The sequence below is a fragment of the Plectropomus leopardus genome, chromosome 23 (genome assembly GCF_008729295.1).
Source record: "Plectropomus leopardus isolate mb chromosome 23, YSFRI_Pleo_2.0, whole genome shotgun sequence".
Taxonomy (NCBI): domain Eukaryota; kingdom Metazoa; phylum Chordata; class Actinopteri; order Perciformes; family Serranidae; genus Plectropomus; species Plectropomus leopardus.
This window is the reverse complement of record NC_056485.1, coordinates 1,194,780-1,220,114: the sequence shown is the minus strand read 5'-3', so window position 1 is coordinate 1,220,114 and position 25,335 is coordinate 1,194,780. Positions and strand designations below refer to the sequence as shown.

At 39.5% G+C, this 25,335-nt stretch overlaps 1 protein-coding gene across 10 annotated transcripts in view; it reads right to left on the bottom strand.

Annotated features, from left to right (window-relative positions):
- The window catches only part of camk2d1 (calcium/calmodulin-dependent protein kinase (CaM kinase) II delta 1), a 151,508-nt gene that overhangs the window by 17,394 nt on the left and 108,779 nt on the right, over positions 1-25,335 (bottom strand). For 2 of the 10 annotated variants that reach the window (XM_042511942.1, XM_042511943.1), the window contains exons 12-15: positions 24,683-24,725; positions 21,197-21,237; positions 13,248-13,307; positions 1,706-1,750 (exon numbers count right to left, since the gene is read on the bottom strand). In XM_042511942.1, the coding sequence (XP_042367876.1) occupies positions 1,706-1,750; positions 13,248-13,307; positions 21,197-21,237; positions 24,683-24,725 (189 nt within the window). The remainder of the gene's footprint in view (positions 1-1,705; positions 1,751-13,247; positions 13,308-21,196; positions 21,238-24,682; positions 24,726-25,335) is intronic. The other 8 variants (XM_042511944.1, XM_042511945.1, XM_042511948.1 and 5 more) reach the window with 5 other exon arrangements.

The window sequence follows — 25,335 nt, the reverse complement described above, 5'->3', positions numbered from 1 at the left end:
GAGTGGCTTACCATGACAGTTCACCTTAACCCTAACCCAAAGCATCCCACCCTCTTGCCTAAACCTAATCTCTACAACCAACGAGTACTAGCCACTTACAGGGAGAGTAGGGCGGATCATCCCTACGCCATCCTAGGATGCACAAATTTGCAGACAGCTTGTCTCTGTTGCTAAACCTGTTAAGAACCATTAGGTAATGCTAGCTGTGTGATTCTAACAGTCCTGTCACTGTGTGTGTGTAACTCTGTCCCAAGCACAGACCTACAAATCTGCACTTGTGTTCTAACAATAAACTGATTTTTTATTTTCTCCTCATTGGCCAGCTCTAACCAACATAGAACATTTTTCAATTAATTTATTTTATTGGTAACAGTAAAGAAAGAACCATTCTTATAATTGAAAAATGCTGAACACTGCTAATAGTTGGTCAATCCTTGTACAGTATCATTTGTGTATACATATATGCCAATACTAATATATTTTTGATAAGCCTATGTCTGACAATGATATTAACACAGCCAATATATTTCTTTTCAACACAGTAAGTCAAATAGGTGACATTGAAGCAGGAAGTCAGTTTTTTTTTTACTATGGAACAGACAGTTTGGTAATAATAGTACTTTTTGCCATCATCTGAGTTTGGCTAAGCTGGGGGTTTGTTTACACTCTGTTTAGTTGTCTGACTGCTAATGTTTCTTAAACCATCTTGAGTTCCTTTTGAGATGTAAATATTCTAAATATTATATATATATATATATATATATATATATATATATATATATATATATATATATATATATATTATATTTTTTAAGTTCTTACGATTGCCTGCAGGAATAATGACAAAAACTAAATTGAGTCATCCTTTATATGGATACTGCAGCAACCCATAAAACATTCACATTCTTCAGTTTAAAACCTTTGATAAATAAGGAAGAGCCCATGTTGCATGATACATGACTTGTACAATGACCCTATCATTGCTTCCATATGATGACACAAACACGTAAAAACAGAATATCACATGGGCACAAATGATCTAAGCAAACAGCTGCGCACTGTCCTCAGGTGTGACACTGAACAACACTCTTACTACACACAAGAACACACACTGTATGCTGCACTATGAGCTACATCACCATCATGTCACTGCACAAAGCAAAGGACACAAGCATGCATAGATTGCCACACTGTCATATCACATGATAATATAGATCCATACATCTGCACAGACATGGTAGATGGACTGCAACATATTCTGTTCAGATATGGAACAGTTTGATATCCATGGCATTGCATGGTCTTTATTTGGTTCCATCAGCATGCATAACCCTGAGTCACAGCTCCGACACTTCACAATGGAAATGTCACTACATGCTGTCCAAAGGTTTAAATGCCGGCATGTAAGATAACACAAACTGGTTTTTATGTCCAGATCTTACATGACAACAAGCACATAAATAATCAGAATAGTAAGTAATACACAAAATTGTACACATTGATGACAATGTTAAGTCAAAGAATCACAAGCAGTTGATAACAGCATGCACTGTTTCACTGATGTACCATAGACCCTTGTTTTATCTCAGCATGTCAAGTGTCAGTAACATCCGAGAGCACAGAAACATCATCAGAAGCAACGTTGAGGCTCTACTCTGCAAGGCACACATTAGCAGCAAACTACAGCAGGAGATCAGCTGTATACCTTGTTTCCATCAGCTGGGTTGTGGATAACAGTGGTTTGAGGCTCCTGATTTGGGAGGGCCAACAGAAGGAAGAGAGGTTTGTGCAGAAGGAAAGTGAGTTAGGAAGAAAGCTTGACAGAAAAGTACTTTGCAAGAAAGGAAAAGAAAAAACAAAGTGGTGAAGGAAGTAGGGAACATGACATATTTGCTATGTAAGGTGAAGCAAGTCAGCACTAAAAACAGAGTCACTACAGCAGCACTGTTAAAAACACATGGAGTGTTACGGCAATGGAAGTGGTGACAGTTCCCAGAACATCAAGTATCAAGTCTTTCACTACATGTGATCAAGTTTGACCCAACACGACGACAGCTCGACAATAAATAACATTCTACACAGACAACAACCCATTAAAAGACTGGGATTTGTCTTCGGAGACAGATAGAGCTGGAGAATACAAACTTTTCTGTCCACAGCTTAAACATCCAGGAGAAGTTGACAGGTAGAATGAGGCAGGCATTTAACCAAAACACACAAAACACAAAAACGCAACTTTATAGACATAAAACAGACCCATGTTACTCTAAAGACATTGAAGCAGTGATATTTAACTTAAATCTTGCCCCTGATTGGGTGCCAGGTGGCGTCCTACCATTTTTTTAATTCACAAAAAAAAAAAAAAATGTTTCACACTGGGATTGTTTCTATACTTGTAGTATACATAAGAGGCCAGAGTTTATAATACAGCATCAAAATAGAGCAAAATCCTAAAAACTTCCAAAAATCCAAGAGATGTCTTGAAATCCTACAAAGGTTTTATAATCCTAGAAACATGCTAAAGGCAAGTTGAGTATCCCTACATTTAAGAAATGTTCAACACCGGAGAGAAAACAGCAGTCAGTTGTCAGAATGGATTTCCTGCTCACACATACCGTACATGCTCTTGCCAAACTGTTTGCTGTACATTGATGCTGTCTCACTGTGTCCCAGCTGACATGTGTAACATGATTAACTTTGACTAAAATCCTTTAAGTGCAATATGCAAGTGAGCTCTGTCACAGTGATGGTCACGTTTTCTGACAGAGCACATGGTCCCTGCTCACATCAGGATCATTTTGCCATTGTTGGATTTGTTTGGATCTATGCACACCTCTTTTGCAGAGAGGTGTGCATAGAGTACATGTGACTGTTTTCTATCCAGAAGCAGAACCCAGTGTTAGGTGATCGGCTCCTCTATGGTTTGGATAGCTGTAGACCTCTCCCAGTTTAATTATCAGCGTTATCAGGAGTTTGCAACTGTGCCAGAAAATATTTTTTATGACAACAAGCCAAAAGTTGCAAACCTAAAAACTCAAAGTAATAAATCAAGATTTGGGGAAATACACATATTTGCTTGCTTTTTTCTAAGAATAATAAGAGAAGTGAAAAAGAAGGGGTGGTAGGGTGGTCACTAGGCAAAAAAATGGGAGAGATTCAAAGAAAGTTAAGAAAGGCTGCCACTTTCTGTAAAACTTATTGGAGTCCGTTTTTTTTTTCTAGTTTTAGGAATGACATAATTTAATGAATTTCCAGTGGAGGACAAAAAATTTCGTTAAGTTAAGGCAAAAATATCAAATTGGTTCGAATTGTACCTATTAATCTAGTAATCTTCTGGGCACCCAAATGTGGGGATGTGTGGAAAGATTTTCACAGTTAGCAAAACTACTTCTAAGATGATATCAAAGTACTTCTACCAAAAGGAAAAAAAAAACAATGGCCAAAGTAGAACATGTGGGTTAAATTGCAGGAAGAGGCATGACATTTGTCACAACACAAATTAATCCGGTACAGTACCTTGAACTCTATGAGGGTAAGACCAGCACATGCTGAACTTGTATGAATCTTGTTGAGTGCAACATCCCACCAGGATTCATACGTATAAGGTCAACCCCAGTTCACCCTCCCAGGCAGCCTTGACTTTTGTGGTAGTTGAACTGCCACAGGATAGAAGTTAATTATAAATTCTTGAGATGAGAGACCTTTGAAGGGGGTTAGAGCAGAAAAACTCGTCCCACAATCGATTCGGGGGTGAATAGGGAAAAGTTGAGAACAAGGATTTGGCGCAGTGTCGCAGTAATTTGGAAATGACGAAATAGATGAGAGGGCGGGAGCTGAAATTCACTTGACAGATCTGCAAAGATAGAAGGTGCCATCTCTAAAGAACCTTAAAAGTTTTCAGGCCTTTGTCATGGCATACAGAAAAGTGGGGTCAGATATTACAGGTTAAAATAAATTATTTCTCAGTATGGGAGCTAAAGTTGAAGTGGAAATAACCCTAAAATGCCTTCTAAATTGGTACGAGATTTTAAGAGTGGAACTCACCACTGGGTTATCTGTAAAGACAGAGGGTTTGGTAGGAATAGAAGAGGTAGTCAGAGCCATTGAAGAGGATGAGCCATATGAACATACTTCCAATTTACACCAAAATGAAATTTTCTGAATGTGTGATGCTGAGTAATACATTTGGAAGTTTGGGAGAGAGAGTCCTGCATTGAGTTTAGATCTCTGAAAAATCGACTTCTGGCTCATTCTGGGTGCTTTTCCACACCATAAAAGGCTAGAAATATCCTGACATCCTAACAGTCTCAAAAAAACGTTTTGCTAGAAATAGAGAAGATTCTCTTATAGAAAATAAGCACAGGAAGTTGGGCACAATGTTAATTTTCACTGTATTATATTATCACATCCTATAAGCGATAACGGTAAACTCCTCCATCTTTGAAGGTCAGACTTAATTTGAGACATTAACAGGGAAAAACTGGCAGAGAAAAGGGAGGGCAGTGTACATTTACATTGACTCCTAAATACTTAAAGCCAGGGGGGCTCAACTTGAATGGGATAACTGTCTGACTTAGTTGTGTTGCCGAAGCATTAACAGGATTGCATTCACTTTTGGAAATAGTAATTTTGTAACCTGAAAATGAGCCAAAATTCTGAAGGAAAGACAGAATTGCTGGTATAGAGCGACTGGGGTCAGAAACATACAGTAATAAATCATCCACGTAAAGGGATAGCATACATTCCATTCCTAATCCCAGTGAAAGTTTGGGAGGACCTCAGGTATATCGATAAAGGCTCTGTAGTTAATGCAAAGAGTAAGTGAGATAAGGGACATCCCTGTCGGGTGCCACGGAATAAATTAAAATAAGTGGAATAAATGCCATTGGTGAAGATACTAGCTTGTAGGGATGTATAAAGAATGCGAATCCATGAAATAAACACACTACCCAGCCCAAATTTACTTAGTACGGCAAACAGGCAGTCCCATTCAACCCTGTCAAAAGCTTTTCCAGTATCAACTGAGATCACTACTTCTGGGGTTGTTGTGCTATTTTTGGAATAGATAATGTTCAAATGAGTACGGATATTATAAAATAGCTGCCGCCCCTTTATGAATCCAGTTTGATCTGCTGAAATTACAGTTGGGAGCATACTTTCCAAGCGACAAGCCAATGCCATAGCAAGAATCTTAGCATCTACATATATCAAAGGGAGGGTCTGTAAGAGCTGCAGAAATTTTGATCTTTGTCTTTTTTTTAAAAGCAGACTTATGGCAGCTTGTCTTAAAGTGGAAGGGAGAGAGCCATTCAGCAAAAAATACAGAATGCAATAATGGGGCCAGTTTGGATTGGAATCTTTTAAAAAATTACACTGTAAACCAATCAGGACCAGTAGCTTTATTAATTTGCATGTCTTTTATTGCAAGGGTGATTTCCTCTAAAGTTAATGGTGAAGTTCTTAAGCAACATCTGAGGTTACAATGGAAAAATTGAGACTATATAAGAAGGCACTCATGTTGGAAGTCTATTGGGGTCTGTTTGTAACGTGCCTGATGAATCTTTTATCTGAGGAATCACACAGGAGGCTGCCTGGCTACGCAAATGATTTGCCAGGAGGCGACTCGCCTTATCGCCATACTCATAATATGTGGAACGTGAGCGTAACAGAAGGCGCTCTGCATCAGTGGTTGTTATTAGGTCAAATTCAGTCTGTAATTCGACACGACCCTTGAATAGAATGGAAGAGGGGCAAGTGGCAAGTTGTTGGTACATTTTGTCAATCTCCGTTGAAAGCTCTTGAAGTGTGGCTGTAGGAGATAATTTGGCCCTCTAGGTATGCTTTTAGTGATTCCCACAGCAGTGAAGAAGAGACAGGTTCAGTCTCATTCTGAGTGATTGAATAAAATCATCAATTGAAACTGCCACATAGCTTCCATGTTCTGAATTTATTGTCTGACAAAAGCAAGTAAACCGTCATAGCGAGGAGTACCGGGTTTGTGGGGAAAGCTGAATATCCAAAGAATAGGGGCATGGTCGGAGATCACAATAGGATGATATTTAAGTGTTTTTACTTTAGAAATAATTTTGGAATCAATGAAGAAGAATAAAGAAAGAGAAGAAGACTAATGCATCTGCAAAAAAAAGGAATATTCCTTAACACCGGGGTTATTGAATCTCCAGGGATCAATGCAACCATTCTTGGACATATAATCAGAAAATGTCCTCAAAAGTAGAGCGGTCTAAACTAGGATCAACAACACAATTCATGTCTCCCACGGATATAAGGAGGTGATTATGCAATGAAGGAAGAGATTCAAAAAGTTTATTCATGAATTGTGGGTTGTCAAAGTTCGGGGCGTAAATATTAACTAATAATACAGGAACAGAAAACATTGAACCAGCAATTATTAAATATCTGCCATTTTTTATGAGATATAGATTTGGAAGGTAAGAAGTGGGCTGACTTGCCAATTAAAATAGCAACTCTGGCTTTAGAGTTGAAATTGGAGTGAAACACCTCAGAAACCCATGGAAGCCTGACCTGGGCTTTGGTGCGCATATGGGTTTCCTGCAGAAAAACTATGTCCACTTTAAGTCGTTTCAAATAAGCAAATATCCTTGATCTTTTAATGGGGCTCCCCATACCTTTAATGTTCCAGCTCACAAACCTCACAGGCGAGCCAGTAAGAGAAGTTCCTGAACTGCAAGTATTAGTGGACATCTATTAAGCACTCAGTAAGAAAACAAAATTAATAAGAAGTACCAAGGAAAGGAAACAAACAAACAAACAAAAACAGAGAACAATAATCACACACTCGCACAATCCCACCTCCCACCCCAACCACAACACTTACAACGACGCCATCCCCAAATGATGAAGAACCCAGTGCTAACTCCACAATGAGTCAAATCCCTAATAGAAAAGCTAATGGCTTCTATCCTAATATTGGTAAGTTAACCTCAGGACAGGCTCCTGCAGACTAAATAATGGAAAAGAAAAAGGCACTTATAACTTATAACCCACTTATGTAACTATAACATCATATAAAGAACTTGGTATGTTGTGTAAAAAGCGAGTAATTGTGAACGTGAATCTCAGAGATACCAAACTGGCACCATGATTTATCAGTTCTCTTACTTGCTCAGTGTCTTGATGAACGCTCTGGCGTCCTCAGGTGATTTAAACTCCTTCTTAACACCATTGTGTCCAACAACACGCAAGCGCACTGGGTAGAGCAGGCCGAACCGCATCGTTAAAGGCGGTACGGGCATGGGCCATCTTTGGAATGTAGTCGGGGAAGACAGAGATGACCATGTCATTAATCTTTGTCCGTTGTTGGGCTCTGGCTCGCCACAAAATATCCACACGGTCCATGTGACATTGCAGTCAGGCAATTATAGAGCAGGGGCTCTCACCGGGTTTCGGCTTTGTCTGGAGTGTGCGATGAGCTGAGACGAGATCAGCTGTGGAAAAGCTGTCTTTAGGTACACCCATGATCCTTATGTTGTTGCGACATGATCTGGCCTCAAGATCATCGCATTTGCTCTGAACCCGTAGCATCTCAGCAGACAAGTACTCCACTTTAGCCTGGAACGTAACGATGTTGTCACTGCAAGTTAAGAGTTAAGTTTCTATTTCACTGACGGCACTCTTCAGGGCGCTCACCTTGGAGTGGATGTTTGTAATGCTGACAGTTAGTTTTAATTTTACTGACTGAAGTTCCGGCTTGATGAAAATTAAGTTTTCAGTTAGGGCTGCCAGGAGTTCGATTTTGAAAATAGCTACCATCTCGTTACGGAGTGAGGAAAGCAACTCCTCCTTGAAATTGGGGGGGTCAGCAGGCATTGCAGCTCCAGCAACAAGGGAGAAGGAATCACCACAAGGCAGGAATGCGGCCTGTGGAGTGGATGAATTACCTGCACCTCTAGGTTTAAGAGGCATTTTTGTCAGCGAAAAGGCAAAGTTAGAGCATTTGATGTCATTTAATGGGGGGAAAAAAATGAAAATGAGCCTATGGGTAGATTTTAACAGATGGATGAACAGATGCACGAAAGCTTTTGACTTTATCAATCAAAAATATGGAAATAATAAGAATCGTGTTTTTGTGGAACAAATAAGGTATACTATAGAATGCTTAGCATGTAACAAGGACAAGATGTTGATGAAAACACAATTTCCGATACTGTGATTAAAACTTTCAATAGAGTGAGTAAACGTTATGAGCAACAAAAAAATGTATCCTTAAATTTTAATAAACATACGCCAGATGTTATATCTAGTATTTCTGGTGCCGATGCACAGGAATTTTATATGATTCAAAACTTAAGGCATGATCTTAAGAGAAAAAATGAGCTGAAAAAAATAAGAGAGTTAGATGCTGTAGGACTTTTCAAACAAAGTGATTTCCCAGATTTGATATTCCTATTAGTATTGACTGCAATAATGGAGCGCCATTTACATCTCGGGAAACGAAGCAATTAGCGTTGGCGCTCGGAATTAAATGGGATTTTCATATTCCTTATCACCCTCAGAGCTGTGGACAAGTAGAATGAACAAACAGGACAATAAAAGATAAATTATTAAAAATCCATCAATCTAGACAAATGAACTCCATAGAGGCATTGCCTTTAACATTAATGTCAATTGGGGCAATACTTAATACAACTACTGGGTTGTCCCCGCATGAGGTTCTAATGGCCCACCGTTTTCCTTTGGGTGTCCAAATGGACAAGAAATTGGTTTCAAATTTGACACATCTTCAGGTAGCACAACAATATTATGTTCAACACCTGCTTTTTCTTTTGTTTTAAAATATTCTCAGCAGGTTATAGATTTTCTTCCTTCCCCAGGTGAGAAGTTCACACACGCCTTCCAACCAGGAGACTACGTTTTGGTCCGTAGTCTGAAACCTACTGGTGGAGAACCACGTTATAGTCCTCCAACGCAAGTTCTGTTGGTAACAAGAACTGCAGTGAAGGTTACGGGTCAACCACAATGGATACATTCCGGCCAACTCAAAGCTGCACCGTTACCACTGACAACACTGATCCCTGCAACCTAATCACTAGTACTCATGAGATAAAGATAGCAATTAAGAAAGCTAAAAAGGAATAGGATAACAATTATCTTTTGGCACACTCTTACCTCATTAATCCCATAATCACCTTTAGTATTATCAACTGTTGTATGATAATTGGATGTTTTTTTTTTTCTGACAATAACAGTAACAAGGGTAATAGTTCTGGCATCAACCATGTTCAAAGTAATGAATGCTAACACTGACATACAAACAACAATCAAGCAGCCAAACTAATCCCATAGTACGAAGTTCAAGGAAGAAATCTGGTCTCTTTTTAGAAGTTGGTATGCTAGAACATGTTCCCGTGATCTCGAGATGCAGTGTTTGTATTATCCATTAACCCCTAATGCAACTAAATTCTATTATACTCACAACATTACTTACGTTGAGATAGAACCTCAATCTGGAAATGTGCGAGTAAATTATAAATCTACAGAAAATGAAATTTTAACAACTCAAATTACAGTACTAGGCGCTGTATCTGAAAGAGTCTGTCGAATTTTGTAATTTTTTGTGCATTTAGATTCAGATGCTTATAAAGATTTTCAGCCGGTTAAAGCTGCCCAACAGAAGCGACCTGTAGTGTGTGTGCATGCCATAACAGGAGTTATACAGCATTACATGGGTTATACTCGTGGTTGCTTGTATGATTTGTTTATCCTTTCCAACTACCCTTTCTCTGCTTTAAAGCATGTTATTTGGCTTTGTGGCAACAAAGTATACACCTTCATCCCACCAAATTGGCAAGGGGTTTGTTCCCCATACTGGATTCCGACGATTGTTCAGTTTAATCCTAAAACTGAACCTGTGGGGAACCAAACAGAACGGGAAGAGCCTCCCCAGACAATTAAATGGCCTTCTCAATTGACAAATAGATATGATCCAAAATTGACAATAAAAGAAAATGATGATGACTTGGTTTACAAAGAATTTGATTTATCTTTAGACGCTAATCATCCTTTTATTTCTTATTTATGGTATAATTCACTTATGACAAAGGTACGTAGACTGACCAAAAAATCTTGTTATGCCTGCTCATTAGTCCCACAAACAACTCAGGAATTATTTCCAAAGGTGGCTATACCACTTGAAGGTCCAAAAGGATTACCTTCATTATGTGTAATGGCCTATCAGTATGTAATTAAAACTCATCCTGATTTAGTAGCACCTGAAAAATCTGCATTCTTTATTAGACCTGTAAATCGGTCTAACAATATTCATATTGGGAAAACTAAGGCCATGGTATCTAAAATAGGTGGTATTTTGCATAAAATTATTCAATATGTAATTTATTCTAATATTACTATTAGCAAGGAAAATGGTCATGAAACCCATAGAATTTTTGCTACCCCACTCAAGGTTCCAGAACACTACTCATGTATAATGGGCTGCCCAAGTTGTTATAGGAAACATATTTTTCAAGTACCGGCCGAACTAGCTACTGATAATATTTTGTCTTCAGCTGCACTTAATTCAGTTGTTTGATGTGTGTTTAAATGATTTGCCACTAGAGACACAAAAAGGTCAAAATTTAGGATTCCTGGAGCCAACTCAATGCCGTCACACTATTGATTCTTTAGGAAACTAAGCCCAATTAGCAAAATTAGGTACTGCTATAATACCAGGTTTTTAAAGGTGTTGTGGAATAAATGTCTGAAATTATTTACCTCCACTATTTAAGGGGCGATGTGGGTTATGTTTTTTAAATGACATTACCTACATAGTTAAACCTGTTTAAATTTTGCCCAGTTATGACAAAAGAGAGAGCTCCTCTGAAGTTATGGGATACAAACATCTTAAAAATACTGACCCAGTGGATTTGGCTTCTTGTAATTATGCACTGCCACATGATTATCAGCTTTACACCCATTCTCAATTAGCTTTTAAAACTATTTTTTGGAACACAGAATTACAGTATGCTAATCATTATCTTATAGCGTTGACAAGACACGATGTAGCTTTAATCGCTAATGCTACTCCTATGGGTTTCCATGCTATTGGTAATGAATTATCTTTACTTCGGAGATATGCTATTGACAACAGGATTGCTTTAGATGCTGTGACTGCCTCTCAAGGTGGAGTTTGTGCAGTTGTAGGTGAGGGATGTTGTACATATGTCCCCTTAGAGTCAGAGGGTCTAGGTAAATGGTCTGACTGTTGCAATTAGAAATTTACAGGAGATACAGGAAGGAATTGTAAGGAGTAATAGTGACACACGAGCTACAGCAGGTTACAGTAATTCACAGATATGGGATGCAGTTACTAAATTCTTTAATGGAAACCCTACAGTCGCATGGTTTTGAGTATTATGGCTCCCATATTAGGTATTGTTTTAATAGTTGCTGTAGTAGTATGTTGCTGTCTTCCTATTCTCTGTGCACTAATTTTGAAATCTGTTTCTTCTCTAACATACATGACCATAATTCAAAATCCGGTTAGAAACATCAACATACACCCCCCACCTGAGCAGGATCGTTCTGAATCCTCATCCCTGTCTTCTGACAATTCTTTTGATGATGTGGACTAAGCAACATTCATCAATTATACATATATACATATATTACATGATGATGTCTGATTTATCGCTAATCTTATGCTTTGACTATTTTGGGAGGTTGCTGCTCCATATACTTAGAATCTGAAGGAACAATTCCCATTCCCTCATCTCGAGTGTGGGAAGGTACAGGTGAAAGAGGGAGTTCTGGGTTTTCAAATTAAAATGGGTCTCTGTTCCTCGGAACTTAGCAGAGGAAGAGAAATCCAACTGCACCTTAAGAGAGGATGGGACAAACCTGATGATTCCAAGTGACAGAGCTAGCACCTACACATTATTGTCAACAATGATCATTTACTCATATCTGTATTACTCGGGGATGATTCTATTGATGGTTGACAGTTACAATATCCTATTTGGAGTCTCTGTTATTATGCATGATGTTTTTATTTGCAAGTTATTATAGTGTGTTTGTGGGAAGTGTTATAAAAGCACAAAGTATAATGATACGTAAAAAAAAAAAGATAAAAAGAAAAAGTGGGAACTGTTAGTATGCATTTTTAGGATTATGCATCCTCCATAGTTGTTTTGAGACTCTATGTCTACCTCAGGTAAAGAGCTACCCATGCATAGTGAACCCTTAGTGCCTGTAAGTTGACCATAGATACCTGAGATGGACCAGTGCCAGCAAATTTAGTAACACAAACACATTTGTCACTTCTCAGAAGTGACGTTTGTCATTTGTCATCTGGGACAGCCCAAAATCACACAGTGCGTGCCAGGCTTAAAAGCAGACTTAAGCCTTTCCTCTTTGAAGAAGATTATAGTCAGGGCTGGCTCTGGCTTGCCTTGGACCAGCCCCTAGTCAGGCTGATAGAGGCTTGTTCTGCCAGGGGCCTTCCTCTGATATATTGAGCCCCTTCTCTCCTACTCTCTCTCTCTCTCTCTCCATTTGCAAACATTCATGCATGTTATGAACTGGACTGCTGTTTCGATTTGATTTGCAAAAATTAAATTAAATTGCAATGTTATTTTTGGCTCGTGGTAACTGTAATTTTCAGAGCTATTTGGGATACCTAACAGCCAGAAAACGCACAACTTGTCAGGAATGCAGCATTATACACATGATTTATCCAGGACACTCAGTGTTACAACAATAAAGAAAATGGAGGTTTCCAAAATAAATAAATGAATAAATAAAAGCGTATTTACAATGATAAGACATACTTTAGGGGAAAGTGGTCTCTCCAGCTCCACAAACCTAAAAATCAACCAAATAGCAAACCAGTGTTTTCACCAATTTGGTTGACAACAATGGCTTGAAACCTGTGGCAACAGCACACTAGCCACAGTTGACACGCAATGGCCCCAGAGTTGCCATTACAGCCATCATCAACAACAAAGAAATGTAGCCCATGTACAGCAATGTGGAAATGCAACAAAGCAATCCAGAGGTCCGTGTGGACGGCTCATGTTACACACCCACTGAAGACATCTGTGCTTCTTAAGCTTTATGGAAAAAACAATCACCATTGACAGTACAGTGGGAAATAAGTGAAGTTCAGCAGAGCTGTGTGATCAGGACAGATGCCACTGGAGGACAGACGGACAGACATAAAGAGACAGACAGTCATGCAAACATGCAGGCAGCAAGGCAGGGGCACAGTGTACCAGAGAAGGAGTGGGGACAGGCTCTTTGGGGCTGGTGACCACATTGGCCTTGTTGTTGATCTGGAGAGACAGAGTGGACAGACAGGTAGACAGACGGGACAGGGCAGAAGTGACAAGACTTAGTGTCCAAACAGTCGCTCTTCTCTGCTGTGGAAGGAAAAGTGGAACGTTGTGTTCAGAGATTCCTGTCAAGATCAGCTCGTGTCAGTGAATACGTCTATCACTGTGTACATCAAACACTGTTTGTGACCATCCCAGTGCTGAACCATCTAGCATTAGTCTTTATTTAGAACAGGCTCATTAAAACCCCAACACTTTAAAACAGAACCACCTTTTATAAAGAAATAAGTTAATAAGATTATTCTTATCAAAATCCAGTCTGCATAAAGATCTAAATGAATAGAGACAGACGGTGTGGAGTGAAACTAATGACCCAATAACCCTGATGAAGAATGATAAATAATTGTGTAATGATAATTGTGTTTTCTGGTAGCCATATCTTGATTACTGTACCTCTGATAAGCTACTCTCCTATCTATGAGACCTGGATAAGACACTTGAGAGGATAAAGTATGCACCAAGATATTGATGCTTCTATGCTCGCACCATAGACTGTATGTAAATATGGACGATGTGCCCCAACTTACCCCAGCTATGCTTAAATGAGGCTAAAATATCCCATCTTTGGGAAAAATGTATTTGGCGTGTACTTTGAGTTTTTAGTTGGCCTGTGTTCCATTCACTAACATGGAGGGGTGGACTCTATGACCTAAACTGCAGTCAGACACCAGGGGGTGATCCAGACTGAAAAGCTACACTGACATGTTGTCCATCTTTATATACAGTCCATGGCTTGTATAGTGGATGCTTGTGAACCCACACTATTGTTATACAAATCTTTATTCTTATTTCACCTTCCGTGCGTTTTTCGCCGGCTAACTAGTTCTGCATACTTTGTGCTATTTAAACCATTCAACTATCAGAACACTCAGCTTGTTCAGGACATTATTGCTATGACTTTTCTCATTTCTACTCTTTATACTTTTTAAAATATTAAGCTTTTTTTTAAAAAAAATTTCCCATGTAAATGAATGAGGAAATTTTTTTAATTCTCTTTAATCCACTCCACTTTGAAGGGCTACTGCTTCCGCATACTTTCAGCTAGAGACTCCATTTAAATTGAAATTTGCTGCTGCAAGCTTTTTCTTATGCAAGGATTTGGGATATGTAGCAGATATTTTTTCAAGCAAATTTGGTATTTCTGCATCGATACGACCTCCTTTCCCTTCCTGTTGTAATATTTTGACATATTTGCTTAAAGTATGGCTGTAAAATGGATGAGTTTGACAGGGACATTTCTATCAAATTCATCTGCCTCCTTTGAGCTGACCTGAAAGGAGAGAGGGGAGAGGAGGGGTGCACCTGGGCCATTAATTACCATGGCAACACGCACTTACACACACACAAAAAGCCATCCTGGTGTGTGTGGCTTTTCCTTTGCAAAGATACCACTTAGTGATGCCTCGTCCACTTGTCCACTAGTAATTAATGGTTAACCGACCATATATATTGCCATCATTGGACCTTGTGTCCCCTCAGGTGGCGGGGGCCCTTTTTTGGCCCTTGTGGCCAATTAAAGTTGCCAGTTAGAAATTAATGATCCACTTGTGGGCCCCTTATTAGTACTATTTGTCCTGTACTTTCTGGTCAACTACTACCTCTGCCTACTTTAAGCTATAGAAACCATTTTAATGTCAAAATGTAATGCTCTTCAAGGAAATTTATGCCTCTCATTTTATTTTCTACATTTTATGCCTAAAATATTAAACACTCATTATTTTAATCTTTTCAGTTGACATCAACTTCTTCCTATGTCACTCTTGCAGTTCAACTTGTAGCTTCTTCACTTTAGAGCAGTTCAGCAATATATTTCTGACAGTTTTTTCAGATATTTCCATCAATTTGTAATATGTCTCTGCATTTTCAGCAATATATTTCTGCAATTTCAAACATGCCCTCAAACTAATTTTTAGCTATTAGCATCCACACGCATGTTCGCAGGAAATGCACTTTCTAGTTGTAGTATTACAATTCATTCCTTAATGCTCCTCTTTAAGATAATAAAACTACATTATAAATATCAGTAAGCTATAGATTATAATATTGACTTCCAGTAATTTATACCAATAAATCTGAAGGAAACTTTTGTATTTTTCAACCTGGATCCTATTTTCCCCTGTTGTTGTGTCTATGTGACTAATCAGTAGAATTTTCGAAACTGGAGAGAGAGATCGCTGCAAAACAGGCTGCAAAATTAATCTACAACTACAATCTACAAGCAACTGTGCATTGTCAATTTACAGTAGTGCTCACTTTTGCCACTGACATGGTCAACCCTTCCAAAAAAACTGTGCTTCTAATAACAATCTGAGCCTGTCTGTGGTAAAACATGCAGTTTTACTGGATGCAAATTTATAATGCATGATGGCCCCCAGACCTGCAGTCTTTCTCAACAGTGGACTCGTTTCAATTATGAATGCATTATAATTAACTGCGAATGCTGTCATAATGCACTATAGATGTGGTATACATAGACTGTGCTACCAAACAGGGACCACGTTAAAAGAATACCAAAGTGCCCCTTTAATTAACAATGTGGATGCAGATTACTTTCTAAAATGATTAGTCATCATTTATATGTCAAAACTCATTCAAAAAATGCCAAATGTGTTACTTTTAGAGTGTATATCAGGTGTTTCAAAGTGGTGTATGGTAATTAAAGTCACTGTCTATGTTCATGCCTTAACAGCCCACTGAAAGTCATTTTGTCAGGATGTGGCAGTAAGCTGTGGGGACTCGACTCCTTTGTTCCTCCATCCTCTGGACAAAAGACCAAACTGGTGCTGAGAACCGAAGAATCAAATAGTTTATAACTGCCTGTTTTATTTGGAAGAAATTCAGTTAAGATTCTGATGAATTCCGACAGTGACATTAGTTGAATTGTGTGGGTGTATTGTGTGGCCTACTATCTAGAACACCATGTAGTGACTGAGAACATTATGTAAACTCTAAACTGGTTTCTGAAACCTGGACTGTGTACAGAAAAGCTTGGCAGTGTCAGAATCTTGTACTCAGGAAGAGGAATAATCAGGTTACTCTTTGTTCTATGTAAACAGCATATCCCATGATGAGCCAGCATCAGAACAGGTTAGCATGTAAATATAATCACTGAGAAACATGCTTCCAGTAAGAGACCACACAAAGCAGGAAAAAGGAAATGAATCTGTGTCTTCAGGACAACACGTTGGACTGTTGCCAATCAGATTTGACAAGAAGCCACAAAGTCTGATTCTAAAGCTAGAGTACTGTTTTACCTGTATAACTATAAAAAGACCACAGCTACAGTTGTTTTACCACTAAATCTACAATGCTGGGAATAGGGTCAGATTTTGATATCATCCATCTGATACTATGTGGAAAGAGAAAAATCAACCTAATCACCAGAAAAAACGTTGGCATTGTGCTTTTCTGCAAACCACAGAAGTTACCTTTTTATGTTCTTATGTAGGGGATACGCTGACACCATTTGTTTCAACAACAATGGTTGAAATGTGTTTAGGTTTGGGCACACAAATCCCTTGTTTATGGTTAGGACAAATCATCAATTGGCCTGAAATACTCAATTTTGGTAGCACAATCCCAGCAGGAAACACAGCAACTGGCTGCTAAAAAACAACAGCTTTTGTTGTTTGTTGGTGTTGAACTGTGGTCTGCAGCTTGGCAGGCGTCACACCAGCATGCCTTCCACCTCCTGATGACAAAGTCTAAACCAGTCACTTTAGAAACATTGATACATATATATAATGTATGACACGTACAAATGTAACGTATTTGTTGTTAGCAGAAATGCACATTGCCAACATTTTCCTCTGGCAACTGGTCTGGAAAATTGTGTGTATGTATATTATATATGAATACATGTGTTTGTCTGTTGTAAATTTGTATAGCTATGTTTGTGTATGTAGTGTAAGTTATTCTATTTGTTTTGCGTAGAAAAAAAATCCTGATCATATAAATAAATAAAACTATAAACAACAACTTCTCCAAGAATTTCCTCTATGCTGGGGATGCACAACATGACTCAAGCCACAATTTTTGGTATTTGTACAGGTTGCTTCTTCTGGATGTCTCACTCTGGTTTTAACAATATAGTGCCATTCAAGTCAGTATAAGCATACACTCTGTTATTACTTTTCCACTAAATAAGCACTGGTTCTTGAACCGGTTTCATTCACCCCTAATTTCCATCAGATCTGTGTGCGGTCCAGCTCCACTCACGGCAGCAAATAGATAACACTCTGGTCTATGTGTTAATTTTCACTGACTCTGCTGCATTGCGGGTCGACTCCGTCTCAGCTCCGACAGTCTGGAGGCTTGCAGAATAGATACACAAGGCTCCCATTTTTGCCAGATGTCGGAGCACTTCGCATAAATTCAGCCGAATTTAACAGAGCAGACAGGAAATCAGACAGCGATACTAAATTACACATAATTTTCAGATTAAAACACTCCGTGTTTGTATATTACTTAACTACATCAACAATATGTCAAAATGTATTCATCAAGTCAGGGGTTTTCTGATGTCACTACCGACAACATGGACGAAGAGAAGCTAATTATGGAGATGGAAAACCACAAAATTATTTATGATACCACACATCCTTTTCTAAGGACAACCAAAGAAAGGAAATGGTGTGGAACAACTTATTGGGAGTTATGGGAGTGAATCGACTTCACTATAATACTTCCATGGAGTGAATGGAGTTAAAGCTTTTTCATCTGTACTGATATAATGCACGTGATTCTGTAATTACCACAGGAACTCCTTGGTATCGCCACTTCAACTGACCCGGCAGTGCTGTGCCGTGCCGAACTCAAAACGCAACCGGTGGGAATTGATGGATGACAGAGCATGGGGCAAATCCGCAGCGGAGCCGTAACACAACACACATGCAAGAGGTGGAAATCCTGAGTCAGGATTCTCAGACTTAGGGGCTGATTACACAGCAACAGTTCTTGCAGGAAATGTTCCAGAGTATAAAATTTTGAAAACACAACCTCTTCTGTTGCAGTGTAAACTGGCAATGTGCAGATCCTGTGAAAACAGTGACGTTACGACCACACTTCACGCATGCGACTGGTGGTGTTCTATGATGAGTCATTACAAAGTTACATTGTTATTATATGAATGCAGAATTTTTTTTGAAAAAGCAAAGGAAAGACTTTTCCTTTTTTAGTAGTGCCGTTCTCTAAACGTGACCTTAGCTTCACTGCAAATATTTTTCAATGAAGCTTCGACACCCCATAGGAGGTATTTGGAACAGCCCCACCCACTTTCCTCAGAAGATATGGACCTCACACCAGGAAGGTCTTCAGCTTAATTTATTGGATTTATTTAGTTATTTTTTGGGGGTCCAAAGGTTATCCAATTTGAATATACGGCATATCTGAAACAAATAAAATCAATCTTTACTGTGTGTTCAGTCATGCAGTGCCTCCCCAGCTTCAGGCAGCAGCATTATGGTGACTTTGAATACAGGGTTTTTCTACAGCTAACTACTCGCAGGTGTCAGTCTGCTTAACAAGCAGCAGCAAGCTCAGGCCTACCCGCAAATGTTCCACACCGTCCGCCTTCCTTTTCTGCATTGAGCAGCCACAACACAATGAGAGAGAAAATGAAGCTGAAACTCAGACACATGGGCACACACACTTTCCGATATGTGTTTCCAGCCTTTCATACAAGAAAATATCCACATAATGCACCCATAGCAACCAAGATTTATGTGTCACCTCATTTGTCTTAATACTGTGAACAAAGTGACAACATGTATCACATCAGCTCTCTCTAATAACATTACAAAGCGGTGGTAGAAACCAAACAGTAGTGATTAGAAGCCACGTTAAGGTGATGACATGTTGCTCATCAGAGGTGCTGTGAGAGAACCCTCCGGAGAAAACTTGTGAGTAGTTTGTTGGAAGATAAGGTGATGTGGATGGTAAGCATAAGAACACGTAATTATAGTGACTGAAAGGAGAAGTACACCAACAGCAGCTCATCAGAAGAAAAAGGAGGACATTCCTCACCTAGGCAGGCCTGATTAAAAGGGAGGTGTTTAAAAGGGAAATATCTCTAAAATGCAGATGAGCCTTCCAAAGAGAAGTACTTCAGGTGAGGCAGCAAGATTCAGAGGATGGCAGATTTGAGCTTTTGAACCTTTTTTTTGGCTCTGTGATTTGGTTTAATGGCAAACTGACTGAACACTTGAGTCTCACTGCTGTCATCAACCTCACTGAGTGAACATTGGACTTCATTCATCACATGGAGACAAACATGACTTCACATCAATGCTGTTGTTTCATGAGTGCTGGATGGGCCAAAGTGGGCTGTTTGCAAGCATGTTAATCAGAAGAGCTTTGACCCTTTCAAACCTGCACTGACATCGCACTGGTGCTTTTCACAAGCATTTAAACCTTTTAATCACAAGCAAATTGGTTTTTATTCAAAAACATGAAAAAGCAATCAGCCACTTGGCAAGAAATGTCTCAGAAATTGCTAAAAAAAAAAAAAAAAGAATTGTGAAGGGTGATGAGTGGATAATCTTGGCACCAGGTGTGGCACATGGCACAGAGGGGTTGTATTTAGACACTGAATTAATCATGGGTGTGTTTTGGACAGAACACAAATGAACCAATCTGCTTGTCAACCTCCTATTCCCTTTAAAAGCCAGGTGCTCCAGGAATTGGCGGATTGCGATCTAAATGACGGTTATGGTGAATGACAGATGTGAGAGGTGTTCTGCTGAAGAAATCGCTCTGAGGTAAAGCAGGTATGGGAGGATGCGGCAGTGCAGGTCTAGTCATTACGGCCTTACAATGCAGAAAAGTGTACAGTGATGTGACGAGGGGTTAACAAAGCTCGCTGCTCAGCATATTTGGGTTAACTGGCAACAACACACAGTTCAGCCTCATGAACTTACTATGTCCTGCAGTGTGCCTTCATTTATGTCCAAGAGACATTCATGATGCATATCAATGTTGTGCAACACACAACATGCCACAAAAAATGCTCTGACTGAGGGCCATATTGTGATGTTCCACCAGCTTTTATTTGCTCAATAACGCATTCACTTTCTGTTGCTTCAAAGTAACAATCCGCCAACTGTGCGCCCGACCACACCTCACTTTAAGACTGACACGCCCAGGGGCGCCAAGATTGACACAAGTACATTTGATATTTAAAGAACATGGGTGCTGGGAGTGAAACTGTCAACTACGTTGGTCTGACACTTGCCACGACACTTGCGCTGTGCCTTGCGCCGAGCATAAGATAGAGCCCAAAGAGTCTGACTCATCAACAAGGGTGAAATTAAATGACAATTTTAGAGGCAGACAGTAGAAACAGGAGGCACACGCACGCACGCACGCACGCACGCACGCACGCACGCACACACACACACACACACTTTACTTCCTACTATCAATGGTATCAATGGGGGATTTTCATCATCTGACAGATGATGAGATGAATTCTATCTCCTGCCCTCCAATCATTTAATCATCAGTTATTAGTTCCAACAGTTTCCTCAGATCAGACAACAGATGTTCCTCCTTCTCTCTCACAGATTGACAATCCAGAGGGGGATAATTACTGAAATACTGTATGTGTTACACCCACTTGAGCAATATAATTCACTGAGGCAACTTGAGCTCCTATTTTTACCACAGCAGTGGTGCTGCTGGAGGTCATGGACCACAAAGCTACAGTTTTCCACATTAAGACCTGAGCTGAGACCTGCTTAGGTGCGGTATAATATGCAGCACTGTAGGATGAAAAACAAGGATAAGCTTTCTGTACAAGACATGACAACAGAGAAGAGAGCTGAACTTACTTTGACACCATCCGGCTTTTTGTTCAGCAGGCTCTTGGCTGCTGTTGAGAAAAATATAACAATGCAAGACATCAGTGGCCAGCTGGAATTAAATTACACATGCATGCACACACACACACACACAAACATGCACGCACACACCCACCCACCCACGCACACATGCACACACGCACACACGCACACACACACACACACAGAGACTATTCAGAGCTGGCCAATTACTAGCTACCTCAAAGTGAGCTCTGCTACAATCGGAAACAGAGGGGAAAAATGGAAATGAAGTCAAGAGATGAAAACTTAGTGAATCATTAGCTTGGGCCATGCAATTACAGCCATGTGATGAGACTGTAGGAGACACTGTGAGCAGCGCCAAGCATTCAGAGCAGCAGTGTGCAGGGTTCTGAGATGTTTAGCTTCTTCTTCCCTTTCTCTGCCCACTTTTATTAAAAACACCTGCATGTTGTACCTCAAACATACTACAAAAACACCCATGAAGTGTAAAGAGTGAGCAAAAATCATGTGTGTTTCTTTGGTTGTGGTGGCCAGTAAAGGCCACCTGCTCCTCAGTTAGCATGCACAGACAGTCTGAGACACAAACATATGATTGACAGTGGCAGGGAGAGCAGCATGGAGAGGTTCATGCATCATCTGAGACAGTGAGGGGACATTATTGGCAGGAGTAATTTGTTAAACTCTACAGTATGCATGTTTAATAACTGATAGAGGCTCTGCATCAAATGTCCTTTAGCAGCTATATTGGAGGAACATTTTTTGAGGAACGAAGGGCAGTTTACTGTAAAATCCATTAATCAGGTGTTTTTGTATGTCATAACTACAAGTAGCTAAATTCACATATATACAACCCAGTCCCAAAAAAGTTGGCATTTTGGCCTAATTTATATTGAGTATAGTTCAAAGATATTTGATGTTAAAACTGATAAACTTCACTGTTTGTTTTCGGACACATACACACATTTAATTTTGATGCCTGCAACACATTGCTCCTCTGGCCCGAGCTCATCTGAGATGAACTGACACAAGTGTGCTGTGATCTGATGAGTCCACATTTCAGTTTTTGGAAATCATGGATGTCGTGCCCTCCAGGCTGAAGAGGAAAAGGACTATCCAGATTGTTATCAGCTCAATGTTCAAAGCATCTGTGATGGTATGGTATGTTAGTGCCCATGGCATTATGGGTAATACAGTGAAGGCACCATGAATGCTGAATGGTACATACAGGTTTTGGAACAATATATGCTGCCATCTAGACAACGTCTTTTTCAGGGTCCTGAAAAAGACGTCCCTGGTTATTCCAACAAGACAATGGGACACATTTTGCACGTGTTCCAACAGTGTGGCTTTGTAATAAAAAGGTGCAGCTACTAGACTGACCTCCTGCAGATCAGACCCCGGACTGTTACTGAAGTCGTATATCAGTCAAGAATGTAAAAGAAAACAATTAGCGTCCTCAGGTCCCTAATGCTGACTGTTCAAAGATGTCACACAGTGGTAAACATGCTCCTGTCCCAAATATTTTGAAATATGTGACCCGCCATCACAAAACCAGCAACAAGTCGGCCCGGCATAAGTCCTGTAAACAAAGAAAAATGTTTTTTTTGTTTTTTTTTAATCAGTGATTTTCATTTTTTTGCAGAATATGCAAAATGAAATCACAAAGAAGGCACTCCATGCTTCAAATAACATTATTGGGCAGTATTGGGCCTTCAAACCATAAACTTTGTATTTCAATTCGGGTTGTTTAACGGGAAAAGCCAGTTCCTAGTTGGGGGTGTGGTGAGAAGAAAGGAGAATTCTCTCCTCAGGATACAGTCATATAGCTGCAAACTTTCTCCAAAACTTATGTACAACACATGGATGGATTCTTTAGTGGCCGAAAGAGACTGGCAGGACATGAGAATAAATGGACACCATGAGGCGAACAGGCATACAGTAGTTACTTCTGAGATGACTACATCGACCAAGAAGCCTACACTTTTGTTACAAACTGTTTTTCATGCTAGAAGCTCTCTTTTAATAATCTACTGTGAGTTTCATCAATGTACAAGTTATCTAGCTAGCTAGCTCAGTACTGTCGTTTTAAAATGCAATGATACGCACATCGAAGCGGTGAGCACCTGCTATTTGAATAACACACCGACCTGATAATGTGCTTGAATAATGTGTGAATAACACACCCATGGGTACGTGAATTAAGTATTGACTGTCCCTGTGGGCTAACAGATGTGACTGATAGCTAGACCGGTAGGGGGTTGGATTTATGTAAATGTGATGCACATGAGCAGCCACTGTTACCTGGCTCCCCAGGTAGGTGAGAGTCTTTCAGAAACTTTGAGGCTGGATTTCTCACAAAATTAATTTGAGGAGTGCCTACATTCATTGGCTGGATGGTTTTTCCATGGCTGGACACATATGTCACAGGCATCAAATTCTGATTAATTTTATATTTATATTGGTAAGGGCTGTCTTACAGCAAGGAAAAACAGTGAAAATATTGTAAATATAGTGCACACCTACACAGATATTGATTATTTTTAGGTGGGTATTTTATTCTGGTGGCATAAAAGTAATTAATGACAGTAAAGTTTCCTCAGCGCTGGTTTATTATATGTATGTGACACATCTATCTGGAAGGTACTGTAAATAAACATTATGATTCGGCCTACTGAAATATGTAAATCTCTAGCCTAAATTCATTAAATGTATAGATAGTCCTAAAACTCATCACTGGGATACTGTGGCAAGAGGCCAAATAGCACAAACCATACTGAGTATGCAATACAACACCACCTTCTGACCACCTGCAGGCTTTTTAAGCAATTCATTTTGGAATTTTTTTTTTTTTTGAATTATCAAAATACAAATAAAACTTTTCTTTTCCTCCAATATGGCCATGAGTGGATGCACTGTGTCGGCTGGGAGCCCTGCACTGGTGCTTTATTAGACATGCGTCAGTGCCAAAGCTCACAATGCAGTGACATTGTGACACTGTGAGGACGAGCAGACTGCACCAACAGCTCTTACCTTCCATGAGTTACCACACAAGATGGGGAGGAAGAGAAACACAAGTAAACACTGAGGTCACTGTCATAACTCTGCACAAAAACTGATGTCAATAAATCAAATGTAATCCTGTCATTTGTCATGAAAACAACATCAATAATGCTAGATGCAATTTTAACAGTTTGCCCTTTAGAGGGACCTGAAGACGGGACTACATCGATCTGTGAGGCCATTCAGTCTCTGCTGAGCGACAGTGGAAAGGGCGTACTGCTGGAGCTTATTGAGCTAAAAGCACAGCAAAACTGAAAAAGGCTGCTTTTAAAAGAGCAGCACTTTAAACAATATGCCAAAAACTAACAGAGACAGAGTTAAGGAGAAAACTAACAGCATGTGGCACTGTCTTTAGAAACACTTCAAACAGGACCAGAAGGCCGTCAGTCTTCAATACAGCTGATTCAGTCCTACCTGAGAAGTTGCGAGTGGCCAGCATTGTAGTCAGGATAGCACCCTGGGGAGAGAGACGTGGACACGGAGAGGAGCAAACTCCTGTTTACATTACAGACTGTTAGACCTCTGCCAACAACTGGGCTCATATCCAAAGCTTTTATCGGCTTCACCCTTTAAAACCTGGAAAAACATCACTTTTCTTAACTGGTGTGATTTCTTTCAAAAACATGGAAACAGGGCAATGAGCAACTAAGAAAGAAATAATTTTTTTATAAAAGGGAAAATGTCTGTGGAAACATCTGTGGAAAAACTATTTATAACATATTTAAAAATATTTTACATTTTTTTTGAAAATACTCAAGTCCTTTTTTAGGTCATTTATTTTTTTGTTTGATTTTTACTTTCTTTTAATGTTGTTTCTTCTATTCTTTTCTTTTCTTTCTTTTTTTAACTAATTTTGCATTTTCATGCATCTGTTACTAATGTTTTGCAAATTTTTGAGTCATCTCTTCTTTCATTGCTCATTGCCCTCTTCCCATGTTTTTGAAAGAAATCAAGCCAATTTGCTCAGGTTTCAAAGGGTTAAAGCAATATTGACTTTTGGTTTCACATGGGAGAGAAACTAGCCTTCCGGGTGAAAGTCCTGTTTTGTTTAATCCATGTACTTCCTC